General features: G+C 40.2%; 1 protein-coding gene across 2 annotated transcripts in view; it reads right to left on the bottom strand.

The window, feature by feature from the left end:
- Nucleotides 1–19,044, bottom strand: part of GLI3 (GLI family zinc finger 3) — a 205,957-nt gene that overhangs the window by 32,108 nt on the left and 154,805 nt on the right. For both annotated transcript variants that reach the window (XM_027902424.1, XM_027902425.1), the window contains 3 exons: nucleotides 10,983–11,199; nucleotides 8,562–8,675; nucleotides 7,182–7,322 (listed from right to left, as the gene is read on the bottom strand). In XM_027902424.1, the coding sequence (XP_027758225.1) occupies nucleotides 7,182–7,322; nucleotides 8,562–8,675; nucleotides 10,983–11,199 (472 nt within the window). The remainder of the gene's footprint in view (nucleotides 1–7,181; nucleotides 7,323–8,561; nucleotides 8,676–10,982; nucleotides 11,200–19,044) is intronic.

Here is a 19,044-nt window from a genome sequence, read left to right as displayed (position 1 = left end):
GGTGGATTTATTTTTTTGTAAACCTTTCTCTATCAAAAAAGAAATCCCCACTTTTTTTTTTTTTTTTTTTTTCCCCCCTTCTCCTCTGTGATTCATCAAAAGCCAGGCTCTAGGCAGGGAAACTGCCGATGTGCTTGTGTAGTGGAGTGCTTAAGAAGACCTGAGCCAAAGCACAGCTGGCCTTTGGGTCAAGCCCAGAGCGAATAAGATCTCTTCACAAGGCAGCACTGATGACTTTTAACACTGCTGGAAGGCAAAGGGCATCACGGTGACTGGCGCAGAACAAGGATGTGCTGAGAAGGCAAACAGGGGCCGTGCCAGACCCTGAGGGCTACCGAGGCTCCAGAACAGCAGTGGGGTCCGTCTGTGGTTACTTAACCTTAAAACCCAACAGCACTTAGATGGCTACCTTTGATGGGGGGTTAAAGACTTGATTCATTTAAACAAGTCTGTGTTAGGTACCCAGACGGAAGCCACAAGAGGATGAACATGTACTCAAGGGCACAGATCTGCTCACTAGCTTTCCTACGCCATGTAATAAATTGCTGTCTTATAAAGGATTCAACCATTCTCACACAGTTCAAAACAATGGGTTCAGCAGCTTATAATCCAGCACAGTGAGGTGGTGTCTTAATTAGAACTCAGCCTTTAAACAGGCAGCGATGAAGAGATTTCAAAATTTATAAACTTCTGGACAGATGTTTCTCATGAGTATTCGCTATAACCTCTTCTCCCTTTCTCTCCTCCCCCTTGTTACCTCAAAGCTACAAAGATCAAATATATTGAAGGAATGTACAAACTGGAAAAAAACCTTCCTATGGCACTTGCCTCTGAAACAATCCCTGCCTTCTTCATGTTGTCACGACTTTCAGCCCAAGCTCTGGGCTTGTCACATGAAGAACTGATTTCTCTTGGCTTCTTCAGGTATGAGTTAGGGTCTGGAGTCCAGTGAGTAAAAAATAAAATAAGATGAAGCAGAATAAAACCACCAACAAAACCCTCTTTTCTGTTGTACGTAAAACATTCTCCTTTTGTCACGAAAAAGAATTATTACTGTAATGGATTTCATGTTCTTATCTACTCCTTACTCTTTTCAATTTAAAGGAAATATTTCTGAACCTTTCAGGGCAGTAGCTGTCACTGCCATGCACAATGAGACTGCGAATGGGCTGAAGCCTCTCTGTGTTACTGCATTAGAGCCAAATAAAACTATAATCAAAATGTACTGAAAACTGCCTCTGCAAAGAAGAATTAAAAATCAAGTAAATCCCTGCATTATTTTGAGAACCATGGGTAAAAACACCCCTTTGGGGTTGCAAGGGACTTGCTTTCACAAAGTTGGGTCTTCACCCACATCACAACCAACTGGCAAGCACACCTCCTTTTACTCAGAGAACAGAAACCACTAACGCAGAAAAGGATAATCTGGCTGTTAGGGCAGATGTGTGTAATTGCCTCCTTTTAGGCACAGATGCCTACCTGCACAGCTGCACCCAGCTTTGGCCTGGAGGCTGTTTGCTCACGGGGCAGCTTCTCCTCTTGCAAGCGATGGGCAGTGCACAGCTCCCAGGGTCACTTACAGGTCTGCCACTGCTGCTAGTACTCAGGGGAACTGCTCCAATCTGGCTTACCCTCCTATTGCAGTTGGATCTTTATTTAGAGGAGAATACCAAAGCTTTCTCCAGTCCCCACCCACCGCTCTCCTATAGGAGAGGAGCTGAGAAGAAGCGGAGGGCCAAAGACAAGCGCTGGCAGCAGGGGAAGCGAGACTTTCAAGTCTCTTGGCTTTGAGTGTCCTTACTTCTGGGCACCCAGAATGACCCCCTGCAAAAACGCCTAATCCTTAAGAGAGTGGTGCGTTCCCCACCTCCTGATCAGTCACGTCTACAACTGTTTTGAGGCGCACAGCATTGATTAAGGCACCTCCCACCACGACAGATGCTCTAAAACCTGAGCAGAGGCCAGCTGCGGGCACAGTCCAGGGTTTCTGTAGGTCTCTGCGGATCGCTGGCCAACTTCTGTTGAGCAGAACCAACCCTTTTCTGTACGAACAGAGAGCAAAAGCATTAAGAAAGTCAAAACACGGAACTGCACGGCAGTGGTTCTTCTGGGTACCCTCAGTGCACTGCTATTACCTTGGAACAAGTGAGAACCTGAGGAACACAAGAAGATTTCCTGTAGGGCAATAAGGGAGGGAAGGTGGAGCAGCACAGCAGCTGCTCCAGTCACTGGGGTTTTGAGAACAGGCAGGAAGACTTCAGCGAATGGAATCCTGAATGTAAGCCACTGCTGTCAGTTCAGGGCTTTTTTGATCTCATCTAATCAAATGTAACAACAATGAGAGAATTTTATCGCTGCACAATTAAGGGGAAAACACTAACAAAAAACAGCTCTACAGTTCTTCAAGCATGTTTTTGAATAAAAAAATAATTATCGTCAAGGCTACGCAGCAAGGGGGATGAGAAATAGGCAGTGCTGCGTTTTTCTGATTGCCATTGTATTAATATTTAACAATAACTTCAGTCATTTCCTTGAAGGATAATTTTCTTAAACAAACTTTTATCTTTAGTGTCTAACCCTTTTGCAATATTTTATTCTTAAACGGATTTCTGGGGGGGGGAAAAAAAAAAAAGACAAACTGCAACAAAAAACAGATTTATAAATATATACAATATCTTATTAGCTTCTGGGCGCTCAAGTGCATTTATCACATATTTAAAACAAACTTGAACTCAGCTAAGCCCAATTATAATATCTCGCTGGGCAGAGAAATTAATTAAACAGCTGAATGATAAAGACCCCAGCAGCAAACCGAGGCTTTAAAATAAATAAGATCTTTTCTTTTTTTTTTTTTAATTTTTTGAGGAGAAGAAGGGAAAGAAGGAAACCTGTAATACACATTTGAAACAGTAATCTAACCAACCTTTTCAGGAGTGCAACGCACTGTAAATAAGACTACCTGGCAGGTGAACGCAGGGGCAGCTCACCAACTTTGTGCTTTGCTAATGTGCAACACGCACGCCGCCCTTTTGCATCAACTTCAAATAACCCTGGGATCTCAGCAGTGCAGCTCAGCGACAACCAGAACAAGGGCAGAACTTGTCAGGATTTAAGAGCTTTCAGCAAAACCCTTCAATTGCAGCCGGTACCCCATTCCATAGAAGGATATCAATTATAGATAGTGACTTGCTTTAACAGTGCAGTCGGTACTGTCAGAGGCTAGATAGACAACCATGAAGAATCATGAATCTTTCTATTAACTGTAAGAGAAGGAAGGGGGGGGGGGTGGTGGGGAAGGATGGATAGGTGTTATAAATAAGGTAGAGCGTCTGAATGGTTTAACACCTTGCCTTTTGGTGTATGTATCATGAAAATTTAACCATGCTGAATTCTAAGCGGCACATATTGCTTGAAAATATGAGCGCCCATGCCAAAATCATCGCAGCGTCAGACCCTTCTGGGTGGGTCAATAATGATTCTTTCAGGTGGCTTTTCAGTTATTTATTCATAGCAGCCCAGGTTCTGCCCATAAATTCAGACAGAAAACATTGTCTCTTGGGGCCTAAAAACACTTTCACTGGCACCCACATTTTACACTAATAACTGCAGGACTTTGCTACAGAAAGTAATGCAGAAAAATGATATAAAATGCTGACTATTGTGCCTAAAATTGCAATTTCTGCTCTAAAGCTACACCACATATTCAGACACAGATTTTGTTTGCATTTACCATTTCATACATGCTATATCACACACCATTTTGTAGTGCAGATACTACTAGAATCTGATTCACCTCCAGTTGATTTCAAGGTAAACTGTGTCCCGTTGCTCCCCAAAAATAAAGCTATCCTCATGTGACAGAAAGACCAGAATATACACAAATTCATATTTACCTTTTTCAAAGCACATGCATATGTGCTTGTATATACACCCTGTACACAGTGGGAGTAATGACATCCACATGAACTGTGTGCTATTCTGAGCTCTGCTCAACCTGGCATGACTAGAATTCACGCAGAGGTATCTAACCCTTTAGAAAACAAAACAAACAGCTAGAAACATACTTCCATCTCTTTCCTTAACACTGCACTTAACGCTAAAATTTCAGTGCTTTGGGGTGCAAGACTAGGATAACACTCTGTTCTGGGTCTGATCTCTTACTATTACGTATGCTTACAACCAGCACAGAAAGATGACGGATTTACCTGGATGAGTTTTGTTAGGGCAATTTAAGCCTTTATTGCCTTTATCTATGCCAGTCGCCCCTGCCTTGGTGACTACTACTCCAGAGCAGAAGCAATGAAACAGAATGGTTATTTATACTTTTGACATCCTGTCCGGCATCGTATTTCAAAATCTTCAAGCTCTTCAAGCTTGGCTGGAGCAACTGAGTCTCACCAGGAGAGCAGCAGCTCGTGCAGCCAGGAAAGGCATCGTGGCAGAGCTCTGCTGCAAGATTTGGAGGCTCAGGCACCTCCAGACAGCACCAAACAGCCTGATGTACTACGTGGCCCCGGAGCTGCAGGGTGAAAGACCTCACGCCCATATTCTTTATCTTTCATTTGAGCAGCATCTAGCACCATGACAATGTGGACTTTAAGGGAGCCTCCAGCTGCTACTGCAGTGTAGATATTAAGTAAAGGATGTACACAGGCCTCTGAGACACATACCATGGCAGGCACGCACGTGCACATGCCAAGGCAGGAACTTGGGAACGGTGCTGACACTGATCTTAAGCTCAGTTACGGCAATTTGAATCTACTTGGATTTATCTACCAGTATTTGGGTAGGAGGCATGCATGAGCCACATCAGTGGAGAGATTTTCAAAGACCTAACTGCTGCTCAGGGACTGAACACTTTCTGCCAGAGTGACACACCTAAGCAAAACCAGGACTGCCCTGCCATGAAGCCCTACTGAGACCAGACTTCCTTTCCCTGCTTGTTGCAGGTGTACATCAGAGGGCTGTGGCAATCAAGGGCAGATGAAATGTGTGAGAGACAGACCGGGGTGAGCGGCCAGACCTTCAAACAGAGTTAGATGTCTAAAGTCCTTTGCAATTCTGGGCAGAAATAACTCGTTCAAGTCCCCACAGCAGGGCTCTGCCAGAGCAGCAAAAGAAATCACAAACCAGGGCCCCATCACTGAGTCCTGCTGACTCTTACAGCATGATTTGTGCTACCTAAATGTGATGGTTGTGATGATGAATTCATTGTCTTCAGGGTATCGAGTCAGGACTTGCACCTCGTAGTCTTAAATGCCATCATAACATACCTGCATTCTGAGCCCTGCCAAAAATAACTATTGGTGTTATAGAAAAATTTCTTATGTTCCTCTTTTATGTATAGAGAAACCCACTTCAGACACTACAATTGTGCAGAAGTTTAAGAAATACACTTTTTTCTACTCTCGCTGTTGACAATTATAATGCAGTCAGATTTGCTAAAAAATCCCACCAAAACCAACAAATGAATTTTAAAAATCTCCAAAACAACTAGACTATCACACTGTCAATTTAACTCGCTTTACAATACAAAGTACGAGGTATTAGCTAACAATTTCTGTGGAATTCCATTAAATTTTACATCTGAAACGTTGAAAAACCCTCTTCTTTTTATTTCATTACCAAGAGCACCTTTAATCTGAATTTGTCTTTCATTTCATATTATTTTGGTGCATATTATTTATCATCATTATTGGGACATTGTTAGTTTTCCAGGTATCATAAAGTTTCAGCCTTACAGTCAGTAGCAGATATAAAGACTGTACCTAAGCAGAGCCCCACGTGATGTCAATTGGTCTGTTTGCACAGAATCAATTCAAAGACCATCATTCGATCTTTTAATTTCAACGTGTCCAACTCTTTGCAGCAGCCATTTGTGTGGCATTTCTTCCCAAGAAGATACTGTGACACCAAAACAGTTTCTCCTCACATTTAATTTTGGCCTATTTAAATGTTAGGGAATTATTTGTGCAAAATGTCTCCAAAGGCTTATTTTAAAAATGTCACTTTTTTAACATTCTTTTACTTTTTTATAGTCTGCATTTATCATTATTGTTGTTACTGTTGCTGCTACTATTTAATAATAACAAGAACCCAGAAATACATCTTGATAAATAACTGCAACAACAAGAGGTTCTTGCACTCCAACAAGTGAAAGCTGGCATTGCTTTACTGAAGTCAGCTTTGCAGGATCAGTTTACCATTTTGCATACTGTTTGGAAATATATGGTAAGGGGTTCCTTATTTATTTTGGGAGAAAAATTAATTTTTCAACACGCTATTTCAGTAGTACTGGCCACATTTTGCCATAGATTTTGCCCGATGTCCAGGAAGGTATTAAGCAGTTTGCTAAAAAAAATACAATTTTGACACACTGATCGCTTGCTGAAGATGTTCCTCTCTGTTCTGTACTAGGAATTCACTTTTTTCAGAGTATTCTATATGTTCTGCAATGCCAGTAATTAAGAAAGGTGCTGCTAGCTAAGGAGGTTGGAAATGCAGAGGGATTTTTGTACTTGACAGATCGTATTCCAGAGTTTGTTTGCTCATTTTCTAGCTTAGAATACTAAAAAAGAGTATAAATCATTTGTTTTAGAGAGTATCAGAGAAGAATAAAAAACAAGGCAGATGCAGCTAATATTTGGTGTAGCACAATAAAAGATCATGCAGTTTGGTTTTGCTAAAAAGATTGATGTAATTCAGTATCCATGTATTTAGCCAAATAATCCACTTCAGTTTACAGTCAACAGTAAATTGATAGCAAACCCCCCCCTTAGGGAAGGGAAAGCATTCCCCTCACCCATTTCTACTGTTACAACCCCTTTGGGGAGAAAAAAAATCAAACTTGGCTAAAGGTTAATAATCATTCATGTCCAGCTTACTATTACTCAATAACTATCAAAGTCTCTAACTCAAAATAGCGTTTGCTGGCTTACAGGATCAGAGCCATTACAATCTCTGTTGAAGACTTTATTGAATTTTACACTAAGCTTTAGCTGACTGAACAGGTCAAGCACTGTGGCTCCGAGTTTTCTTTATTCTCAGAAACTCATAAACCCCTCTCCAGTTTGCAGCGCTGTTAGCTAAGAAACTTGACTCAGCACAGGGTCAGAGAACCTGACCCCCATGAAAAAGGTCACATAGTTTTAAAACCTAGTTCCTGAATACCATTAACTTACATGCACTAGCTGTTCCTGCGTGTCAAACTCCCGAGAACAGCCTTCCCAGTGGCAGTTTGTCTCATAGACCACTTCAGGCTCCTGTTTGCTTTCATCTTTGTCCCCTTCCTCTTTTACCAGGGTCATTCCTTCTGGCTGTTCCTGGAGAGAGAGGGAAAAAAACAGGGATGAGAAGAAGAGAGAGGAAAGTCTGAAACTGAGGAGAAAGAAGAGTTAATTACTTCAGCATTAAAAGAAAGATGATGGGCAGGGGTGTGTGTGGGGATATTATTTTACTCTCAGTTCACTGTGTTACTCCATTCTACAAAATACAGAAGCCAAAAACAGGCCTGACAAGCCAGAAGCCATTTGTAAACTATAAATGTAAAATAAATTTTTCATTCCCAGAAGTACCCAATGTAGAGAATTCTTAAAACAAAAATCCCTTTACATTTCAATTAAAAATAAATCGCAACGGCTTGGCTTCCCTCACACGTTAATTTAAGCAGTTTGTTATTTGTACATCTGCCTCTCTTGGTTCAGTGGCACCACTAATGCAAAAAGCACTATTCAATATAGTTGAATTAACTGAAATTTGAATTTAGTACTAGGGTTAAACACAAATTGGATCACTAGGAATCCAAAGTGTGTTTCCCGTGTTAAAATAATGACAGCTTTGCACACTGAAACTCTTCCATGAGCAGACTGGCAATTTTCAAGCTACTTGTTAGTCTGCTCTTGCCCATGGCATGTGAATGGAAGGGGTAAGAAGGGGAAAGAAGTATTTAATTTTGGTCTTTGGCTTCCCACCTTAGGGTGAGTTCCTTAGGGTGCCTCATTGTCCCCAGCTTGTTATTTGCTGAGGGTCAGAGTCAGATGTTAGTGTAAACATTTGGTTCAGATTATGCACTTCTGCTATTTCTCTGTTTCAAACCTGCTGAAGGATTTAGGCAGACCTCTGCTTTGTTTTCATGCGTTCACTCACAAGACTGAGGCTCTGATTCTAATCTCCCCTGAGTCACTGTAAATCAAGAGCCACTCTACTAAAACCAGTGGCATTAACTGGCATAGAGAGTATAGCAAACGAGACTGGAGCCCGACAGTGGGGCCTCAGTGCAGCACAGTGCTAAGACCTGGCAAAAGTCTAAGGGGGCCTTAAGTATTTTTGCTGAACAGAAAACATATCCTCAATAAAGACCTGTCTCTTGTTCACTTTTCCAAGAGAAACTGAGCATGCTCTGGCTGATCGCCCTCGCTACCGTGAGCTCAGGCTGCCCGTGTGTGTGCAACGAGATGAAGGGCTGTGTGAGTGCAGGGAGCCTGGAAACGTGCTACAGACAAGGTGCCTTTTCCCTCCAGCAGTGAGATGAAAAGCTTATGACTGCAACCTGACTGCCATACCTGCATGCTTCCTGCTCCCGGGCTGGGGAGGTCCTCATCAGGCTTTATCTTGGAGCGCTTGTTGTGCATGGGATCTCCTGTGCTGCTCACTGCAGATTCGCTTGTGGGTTTATTCTGCTGGAGGCAGGTGGGGATTTTTTTTTTCCCCAAAAGAAGACAAAATTAGACTGTGATAGATATGTAGCTTTGTGAGGTGCTGGATCCAAATCTCACTGAATTATTTGTACGGCTCAGAACCCACTCACTGTCAGTGTGTGTGTGTGAGTGTGGAGAAGGGCTGAGCCTGGACCTGCAGGTTCATGGTAAGACCTGCATATAAAGGCCTGTGCTGAGGACACGTGGCAGAGCTGGAAGGTCCTGCAGCTGACATGGTTCAGCCCATGCAGAGCCCGTGGCATCACTGAAGGCAGCCCGGCTGTCAGTCAAGGCAGATATGCCTGGTAGCCCACCCACACCACACCCCTGCAGCCTGTGACTGCCTACAGCACACCTCACTCTGGCCTGGGGGGCACTGACTGGATATCCTGCCTGGGAGGGAAAACTGAACTCTAAATACACGAGATTCCATGGGAGCTCTTTCTCTCTTTTCTCCTCCTGCCTGCACCAAGTGAACCATCAGACCTTGTTGGCAACCATTTTTCCTGTCCTCTCTCTACTTCCTTCTTCTCTCTTTCTTTACCCTTTTAATCTGTTTTCTTCTTTTACTCTTTTCCTTCTCTTGTGGGTAACTTAAAACCAATGAACTGTGCTTTACTAAAGCTGGTATACTGATTGTTTGTAGTGAGTGTTTTCTGTGGAATGGGTCTTTGTGCTAGTGTATTTTAGTGAAATACTTTTTCCTGGTTGTATTTTACTCCTGTAAAACCTTTTGCCAAAATATCTTATTTTTCTCACGAAATTAAAAGAATTTCTCCTAGAAAAGAGCATGTGACTCTTTCTCTGGACATAAATTTGCAGTTATAACGAACCAACAGGCTTTTCAAGTCTTAAATAAAATGTAAGCCCTCTGAGCAGGTTATGGCTTAAAATTTGGAATGTAACAAGCTCCAAACAAAAATATGCAGCATCTGCTAAGCAACTTTAATTGAAGAAGCTACACTGTTAGTTACATGGAATATGCAATTATAATTGGACTTCAATTACAGAGCATTAACTTAGGGAAGAGCTGCATTGCTCAATCTTGTAACAGAGCAGGGGAGGAACAGGAAGGGGGCCATTTGATGTAATTCCTTGCTACAAACCAACGCTGGTTTTGTCAGGCCAGGGAGGGGTGGGAAGAACTTGATTTTCCACATAATGACAACTTTGGAAAGGCAACTTTGAAAAGCAGAATCACTGCGTACTCAGATAAACACAAGAGAAACATTCATTTTTTTCCCACTTGGAGGAAAAAGGTTTTACCCTTAACATCTGCACACAAGATCTCAGCTCTTCTGCTACGTGTCCCATTATAGTGTGGATAGAAAGAAAACCTGAACACTAATATGAGACTCAGTCAAAAAATCCTAGACAAAGTCTTGGATCCTCCCAAGTCAATAGCAAAATAGCTGACAAAAACAGGTCAGAATCTTGTTTTCCTCTTGCTGTGCTAGACTGAACACTATTATCTACACCTGCAAATGGAATCTCGTAGGAATCCAGAGATCTTTTAGAGATATCTGAGCTTGCATGGACCCCTCAAAAAAATCAATATGCTTCCTACAGCAGCATGTTCTGCTTCTACATTTGTAAAAGCTAGCCATGAGATAAACAGCTCCCAGACTGATAAATAACCAATCCCAGGTCATCTGGAAAGAAACAGCCCCAGTTAATAACAGGCAAACCACAAACTGTGATAAACGTCACATTATGGGCCTGATTCACTGCTGCTCATCCCCAGCTTTTGGGAATACACCTTGCTTTATTGAAATGATTAATTTAAACACAGTAAATCCAATTTTGCACAAATCAGAGGAAAAAAAAACCCTTCAACCCTCTTCATCATCTTTGAGTTACTCTCTTGCTCGCAGAGATACTCCAAGTTACTCACACCTGTGTCAGGAGGGCAGACTATATTACATTCTGCCTGATAGGAAGGTGAAGCTGTTAACTTTTAAAAGGTTAGTGTTTTGATGTGTTTTGCCCCTTTTTGTTACTTCTCACCTCTGTTAAGTTCCTGTGTAAGATCCAGGAGAGACAGTTTGGAGCAAGAAGGTGCTGCAGCACACTGAAATATTTATGAGGACTAAACAGCACACTACCAATCAGGAACCGTACATACACTCCTGTGATTTGTAAGAAAGTGACTGCAAACACTATAGCTGCAAGAAAACTGTTACAGAAAGGTCTCAGGGACAGTGGTGATTAACTGGAATTGAGACAATCCCGTTTACTTAATTTTTAAATTAATGGGGTGCAAAGGTTTCTTTTGTTGCCTCTCACCTGTGTGGACTCAGAAGGTCCAGAGCTGACCTGGACAGGGTTCAGGACACTGGGGATGCCGGGGATAGGCCTCTGGGTAGGAAAAGTTGGAGCAGGATGGATGAGTGGAGGGCTGTGTCCAAAGGCTGAACCTAGGGTTTGCTGACGACTTATAATTTGCTGATGCATTTGCTGGAGGGATACTGGTGTAGGAGGGTATGTGAAACTCAGAGCAGGGCTGAATTTGGGAGAAAAAGGAGGGAAGAGGGAGGAAAAACATGAGGGTCATTACAGTAGGGATCCATACAGATCAAATCTTTAAATATATTTGATATCTTTAAACTACTTTAAGTCAGGTCCCTCCCTCCCCCTCATAACTTTCTTTGTGCCCCAAAAGATGATAAATTCTGTTTTTAAATCCAGAGTTGCCCTGGATTTACTAGTGAGTACAAAAACGATACCATAACAAAACATAACGCTTTTTCCAACATCTACCAGGAAACCACAGAAAGCGAACTGAAATAAAATTCAGAAAAAACTGAAATAAAAGGCCAGCAGTTCAATAACAGCTATTTATTGCAATAACAAACTTTATATAAAGAAAAAGAATGGGTGCCTACACGCTTTATAGTACTTTTATTGATAATGCAGTTCCCCTATGTTCACGTGTACGAAGCAGTTCCTTTAATCTTGGCTCATGCTACGCTCTTTCATATGTCTCTAGATCTTATTACAAGAGGAGAGAAAATCAATTGGTTAAATGTGTTCTGAACACCATGCTTGTCATATCACTCATTTGTTTGCAAAGATGGAGAGCTCAGTTCATCCACAATGTCACCTAAAGAATTTCCATCAGTGCCGTTTGGTTACAGAAACTGATGGATTAACCTTTCCCCTCTGAAATTGGTGATCAATGACTTTCAATGTAGGGATATTCCAATGGGAAAGCACTTCTCCTTCTTCCAGTTAAACAACATTAAATGTCTATTAAAGCCCATTATGCATGCTAATACCTGTCATCACTTCATTACTTCACCGTATTTCCACGGCCACAGTGACTTTGGAGGAAATTACTCTGCCATCTAAGGACCTATATTGTGGGGAGTGCCAAAGCATTCTTTGTGTCACATTTGAGAAATAAATGGTGTGGGAATAAATCTTCACACACAGGAATATGAGATCCTCCTGTAAACACTTGCCAATAACTTCTAGTCATAACGAAAAAAAGAAAAATATAACGAATATTCACTGATGAGAAAAAAAAAAAACCCACACTGAACGACCACAGTTCAAAAGAGCAATGCTAATTTAAAACATTAGGTCTTAAAAGAGAGTGGTGCAAGCATAATAACTTTCAAAAATCAAGGCTTTTTCAAATGACAAAAAGGTGGATTTAATCCAAATTTACAGTATGGATTTTTAATTGCTGTTGCTGTTAAGTGCATTAACTGAAAATATCATGATACAAAAAGCTAAAATAATTTCAAACATTTTAAGTGATAATTCTACACAAATTCTGTGTTCATTAATATGACTATACATTTTGTCTGTTTGACTACAATCCCTAAAAAGACAGCTTCAGTGTGATTAGATTACAATTACTCCTGGTGAGAACTCTGCATTACAATAGTTTACCCATTTAGGACAGAATATCATTAAGAATACCCTGGGAGAATTTTACTCGTCTTTGAGGGACTCCTTTTTCATTTTGCTTTGTATTCTTTCTAATAAAGGGAGGCAGAAATGTAGTGAAAACAGTAATTGTTCACAGCAAGAGTTAGGGAGAAATCAGTAATAATATTCAGTTACTGCAGCTCTATAGTCCCTGCTAGTGTTCCTATAAGCAACCATGAATGATTACAGCACGACTTAGCTAAGGTAGCCACTACGGATGATTAATAGGACATTAATCAAAAGATGCATATCAGGCTCAGAATTTGTTCACAAGCTTTTTTTCTAATAGCTGATTTCATGTTCACTGAGCTCTATGCCAGTTTGTTCAATTTATTCTTTGGTGTACAAGCCATTCATCAAAGATCATAATGATTTAACACCCCTTTTCCTTTTTAGTGAACAAACATTACTAAGTGTAACTACTCTGGTCTGTTGATTAAAAAACATACAATTACACTGCCATACCTGAGGCTTACTACAGCCTGGAGTTTTTTGCTTCCATACATACACTCTGAGTCCACCCTGTGCTTCAAACACCAGACGGCACTATCCTGAAGACGTTATCAAATTCACCAAGATCAACAAACACAACACAAAAATAATTTTATTTCTCTGTGACTGGTTAAAGCCTAGGACGTTTTCACCCTTCAGCTGAATCAGTTTAAAAGCAAAAAAATAAGTGGACTGGTTTCCTTGGCAGTTCCTAGCACACAGTAGCCCTGAAAATAGAGGTTGGGGTTGTTGGTTTTTTGGTTTTTTTTTTTTTTTTCCTTTCTAGGCATTTGACCATGCACAACAATAGCTAGCTTTGGTAATGTTCTTCAGACCCTACATGGTAAAAAGACAAATGTACGACTCAACCAGTGCAGTGCTTAAATGCTGAGTAAGTGTATTTGCTATCCCCCTCCCTATACAAATTAAAATGGACTCCATCAAAAGGACAGATTTTTACCTCATAGAGATGCCCCTGTTATCTACACCTATCTTCACACTATATAAGCCTCCAGAAGGAGGATGCTAAACCAGGCTCTGACAAACTTGTAGGGTACAGAAGAGGAGACAGACATCACCTTAGCTCGTGGCTATTACTGGAAAACAGCGCATCTGCAGCAGATACATTAAGACACAGCTGGACAGGTGCGCTAGGGAAAGGAGGAATTCTTGCTTCTTTAGTATCTTTCCTTTGCCCTCTGCTCATCAGCAAGGCTTGAGTCTAAAGTACTAGGATTTTCCTACAGAGCCTGGCAATATGCACTTTATTTCCTCTACCTCCAAACTTCAAACACCTCAGAATGAAAAGAAAAGGTGATTGTGAGGGAGCAGAGGAATAGCCAGCACAGCGAAGGGGAGTACTCAGAAATGGTGACAATGGTTCAGACATCAGGGTGATTTCTTAAATAGCTCAGATAGCTGTCTTCAAATAATAATTCTCTCCAGCTGTTTCTGGAGAGCTCCTCATAAGGCAAGTTGACCTGGCTGGGTTTAATGTCACACTCATGCAAGATGCTGTCGCAGGGCAGCCTGGATGATTTTTCTGATTTGAACAGATCAGAAAGTTCTGAAGAGAACAGAAGGTGGTAGGTATTTCTCTGCCTTTCAGAAACCATACAATAAAGGTAATCTTGAGGGTCAAGAAGAAGAAAAATAAATCAAAGCCCTCAGCGCTGCCGGCATGACATGCTCTTTTGGGAAGGAAAGGCCTGGATTGCTGCCCTCCTTCCGAAAGTTTTTCACTGCACTTTGTTCAGTAACTCCTCAGTACAGGACAGATGAAGAATCTCCAAGACAGTGGCACCAGCTGGCCTTGCCCAGTTGTTCCAGCCATGTCTGCTTAGAAACGTGCAACAAGACGGCAACAGCGTCACTCAGTGACTGCCTGAAAGTCATGCCCTGCGGCAGTAAAACAAGACGTGAAGGTAGCATTTCTGAGAGTCCAGAACTACAAGAAAAGGAATAACCAGGTTTTTCAAAAGCAGTGAGTAGTTCAATGTTTCCCTTAACACACATTAAAGAGGCTGCATTTTAGACAAGGAGTGCTCAAGACTTCCAAAGTCCAGATGCCAGAAGAATGCAAGATGCCTGCCCCAAATTGTTCACGTTTTCCAAAACACCAGTCACTTCCCAAAACTTTTGGATTCACAGATATGTAAGTGAATTATGAATCTTTTCCTTCCACCTACCTACTAAGAAATGAAAATTTACACTACTGGAGGGAATCTCATTTGTATTTCTGTTACAGAGGGTTTTTTTAAACAAAGTAGAAAAGGGAAAGAAGATGAAAGCCTGTAAGGCCACTAATAAACTACATGCCAGTTATCTCTTTAGTTGTTGAGTTTTATGGGGGATAAGGGTTAGAAAAAACATGAAACATTTCTGCTTAAGCATTCAATAACTCATGTACACTGACAGAAAAGCCCATCAGTGATATCATTTATTTTATCATACTGTGGGCTTCTGTGCCTGTCTGTCAGTCTGTCCATCTCTCTTTCTTCTCCTCATCTGTGAAGTCTCAAACTCCCTTCACCAGAAGTAAAGCAGGGCAGTGAACTACATTGCAATTACATGAGCACATCAAATTTTAGGAACAGACTTCAAGAAGAAGAAAAACAGACATTATAATCAAAACCAAACTTTGTGGCTACTTTGTGGCTGTCCTACTAACAAGGTCATCCAGTTTCTGGTCACAGCTGTGGAATTTATCACAAAACATCTGTGAATTCAAGTCAGGAAAAAATTCCTTCTTTCCTATACGTTGCATAGGTGTGCCTAAGGAGACAGGCTGATGCAAAATTACCGAGGAGACTCCAATTTTGTTAATACTGCGAGGACTGTTTCATTATATCACAATAATTCTGTTTTCTTCATAAAAATACGAAGGTGCTCTCCTCATATCAGATCTGCAAGACCTGATGTATGTAAGCCTTGCAAAAGTATCTGAGTGTTCTACCCTTTCTAGTTATGCTTTGCATGGTTTTAGCAAAAGACCTTTTCAAGTGTGTAAACTAGGAAGTTTTTAATGAAAGAACAGAGGTGAACAACTTAAAAGAGAGTAAAAAAAATGAATTTGTGGACTTCTGGAATAGCTGCAGACATAGCCAGCAGGTTCATATGGGACTAGACAAATCCAAAGACAACAGGTACATAAAGAAATACTAAAAGGAAAAAGTGAGAATGTATACTTTGAGGTTGCTAATCTAGTGATTATTCATTTTGGGAGAGCACAGCGAGAATAAAAGTTAGAAAACCAGTGTTAGAAAAGTTAGACACACTAACTAGAGTATCTAACACCTCTAGTTGGACCCAGTGGGATGTTTCTGATGTATTAACTTTCTTTCGGAATTTTCAAATTTCAAAAGGATAGATTTCTTTCTTTAGAATATTCTTATTTATTCATATAGAATTCTTTAAGAGTTGCATGGAGCCTGTGGCCAAGTGAAATTGAGAAACCAGGGTGCAGAAAACCATGAATGAATGGTGGAAGAACATCTAGATTCATTGAATTCAATGATATTTTTATCCTTTCCTTAGACCAGGACAGGTTTTTACCTTTAGTTTTTTATTTCAGCTTTCAAAGGCCTTATTAATTGTTTATGAATGTTGTGAAGGGGCAAAAAAGCATCTTTTCTGTTTTACAAATGTCTCAAGCTACTGTTCAGGAAAGCACCCCTAGTAACTCTTAAATACATCTGAGGGGACACTGACTTCAGCAAGTCCTTAAGTGCTGTCCTAAGCTTTGAGTCCTATGGGCATAGTAATCTTAAATTAATTAAATCATAATACAAGTCATAATTGAGTTTACAGTGATCAAATACTGCTTTTCACATGCTCAGACACCTTTTTTTTTTTTTTTTTAAAAAAAGGACTAATGAACTCTTAAAAGGAACTCTTTAAAATGCACTTTTGCTTGGAGCATTTTACCCACAATACATGTAATATTTTTAGTAATACAAAAGTTGTGCCTTAAATTCTGCTCCTCTCCCTCTAGTTTTTACTGAAAACACTTTGAATAGACAATGCAGACAAGTCATCAGTAGTTTTTATGGCTTGTTACTTGAGCGCAGGGGAAAACAATATCAAACTGTGACTATGAAACCAGACATGTAGTGTGATCTTCAATGCAGGTACAAGACTTGAAATCCTTTGAAATCATTTCTCAAAAAAAAAAAAAATTATTATAATAAATTATAGTAATAATTTCTCAAAAATGACTAGGTTTCACAAATATCCCTCTGCATTTGTAATGTTGACACTTTGCATTAAAAATCACTAACTTAGAGACTCATCTAACTAAACTTGTAAAAAGGCATATCCCTGCATCTCATAATGTACAGCATATATTGTTTCCATCAGTTTTCATCAGATAAGTCATCGTTTTACAATTGTATTTAATTCACACACATCGTTGCCTTTTTTTTTTTTTTTAATTTTCTATTACCAGTTTAAAATTAACAGAGCCCGTGGTTTGTACTTTCTCTTTAGCTTACCTTATTATCTATTCTGTTTTATCTGCTAGGCTAGGTGAAATTTTTCTTCACAAATACATTGCTGTATGCCAGACTAAAATGAAATAGTTTTACTGAGAGCAACAGAGCCACACTGATTAACCTTCCGTGCTCAAGACTGTCAGCTTTGTCTTTCTTCCTGGGTTATTCCTGAGCAGGAATCCTCTAGTATCCTCACTGGACTTTGTATTAATGGTCCCTTGTATAATTCATCTATGCTCCCTCCATGCAAGCTCATGACACTTCTGGCAAACATAACTTTGAATTAAATTCATGACTAAGCATCTTTTGCCTTCTAAAAATGGTATTATTTTATTGCACGGAAAGTGCTAATTAATACTTGCTTTTAGGCTCTGAAAATGAAGCAATGAAATGTTAAACTCTAGCACACTTGTCTGGGGTTGAGAACTTACCTGGAATTATTATTGCTTTAGGACCAATGACTTTAAATTCTTTGGGTAACATCGAACCAACCTGGAGCGAGTGGCTTCAAATTGAGTTTTAAATGCAAGATCTGTGACATACACATTTACAGGCATACAGACATAATCACCCTTGTATATATGTGTATCTGTACATGGAAATGTGCATGCACTATGTGCCTGTGTAGTCTGTATTCTTTATGCTGCTCAGCTTCCTAGATTTTACCCTTTCCAAAGGCAGAAATCTTGCCATTCATGTGTATTTCTGGTGGAAAACATTCACGACTTTCTAATGCAAGACGCAGATGATCTCCAAAACAATCTCACTGAATGTCACCCCCCTATAATCTATATGAGCTCTCTACAGCTGCGTAGTTTTTACATTTCTACAGAGACTGATAGAGATGTAACTTCCTGTACTACTGACGAATTTCACTTTTATTCACTTTGTGGCACTTCTCTGTTGTTCACACTTCTTGAAAGCAGGTATAAAATGAAGCTTTTACGGCATGATGATAGTGCACTATATTTCCTTCTTTAGATTAACCATAAAAAGTACAAGACCATGGAGAATAAAGCCCTATGCTGCACATATGTGATGTGTCTAGTTACAGTAGGACCTGTTTCAGTGCAGTTACACCTGGACTAAACTCAGTCTGAACTGCAACTTAGCCTTCATTTACAACATTACTACATGCAACTAATTAGAGAGCTTTTAATGTAAGAAAAGCTTTCACTCAGAGTCAGCTTTGCATCTCACTTAGGCTGATCTCAATAATAAAACAAAGCACCTGTGATGCTGGCATAATTAACAAACTCTTTATCACGTACATCCTATCATATGGAGCCTCTTGCAAAATGTTGCTCTGAGTATATTGTGTACTACCTGTTCTACTCTAAACGTGGCCTTTGTAAAGATAATTTCATTAACCAGCATTTGATTGTGTCCTTTTACGTAGAAATATACACATTTTAAAACTTACAGTCTAAAACAGAAATCAAAGGTAAGCATTAAGTAGTTGGGTTTTCGTAAAATTTAGATACATATTCTCAGATGGGGTCTTCTGCTTCATAGTGCCATTGTCAGCAATCTGGGCATGGAGTTGAGCAATGAAAAAATTAAATCTGCATATATGATAAAATTATTTTGAGCAGCATGGTGAAGAGCTAAGTGGTTATCTTTAGAGCCCAGTATGCCAGATGAATGAGCAATACTGATAGCAAGATGCATATCGATAGTGAAAGGGAGTCAAAGCTGCTCATACAAAGGTTCTAAATTAGGTACGAGAAAGACAAGAAGCACTTGCTTGTCTCAATGTGGAATTCAATGAAGGAATGAAAATTTGATCAACATGAAGCTATGGTAAAAACACATTAAAAAAAACTGGAATGGGAAACAACACGGAAAATCGTGGTGCATTTGAATTGCTGATCCTCGTCTGGAATATTATTGCATGTAGTAGAGGGAGGCTCTTTCATACAGTA

Source organism: Empidonax traillii, unplaced genomic scaffold, assembly GCF_003031625.1.
Source record: "Empidonax traillii isolate 1590-97213 ecotype Southwest subspecies unplaced genomic scaffold, ASM303162v1 scaffold873:size564455, whole genome shotgun sequence".
Classification (NCBI taxonomy): Eukaryota; Metazoa; Chordata; class Aves; order Passeriformes; family Tyrannidae; genus Empidonax; species Empidonax traillii.
Note: the sequence above shows the minus strand (reverse complement) of the source record. Positions and strands in the feature narration are given on the sequence as shown.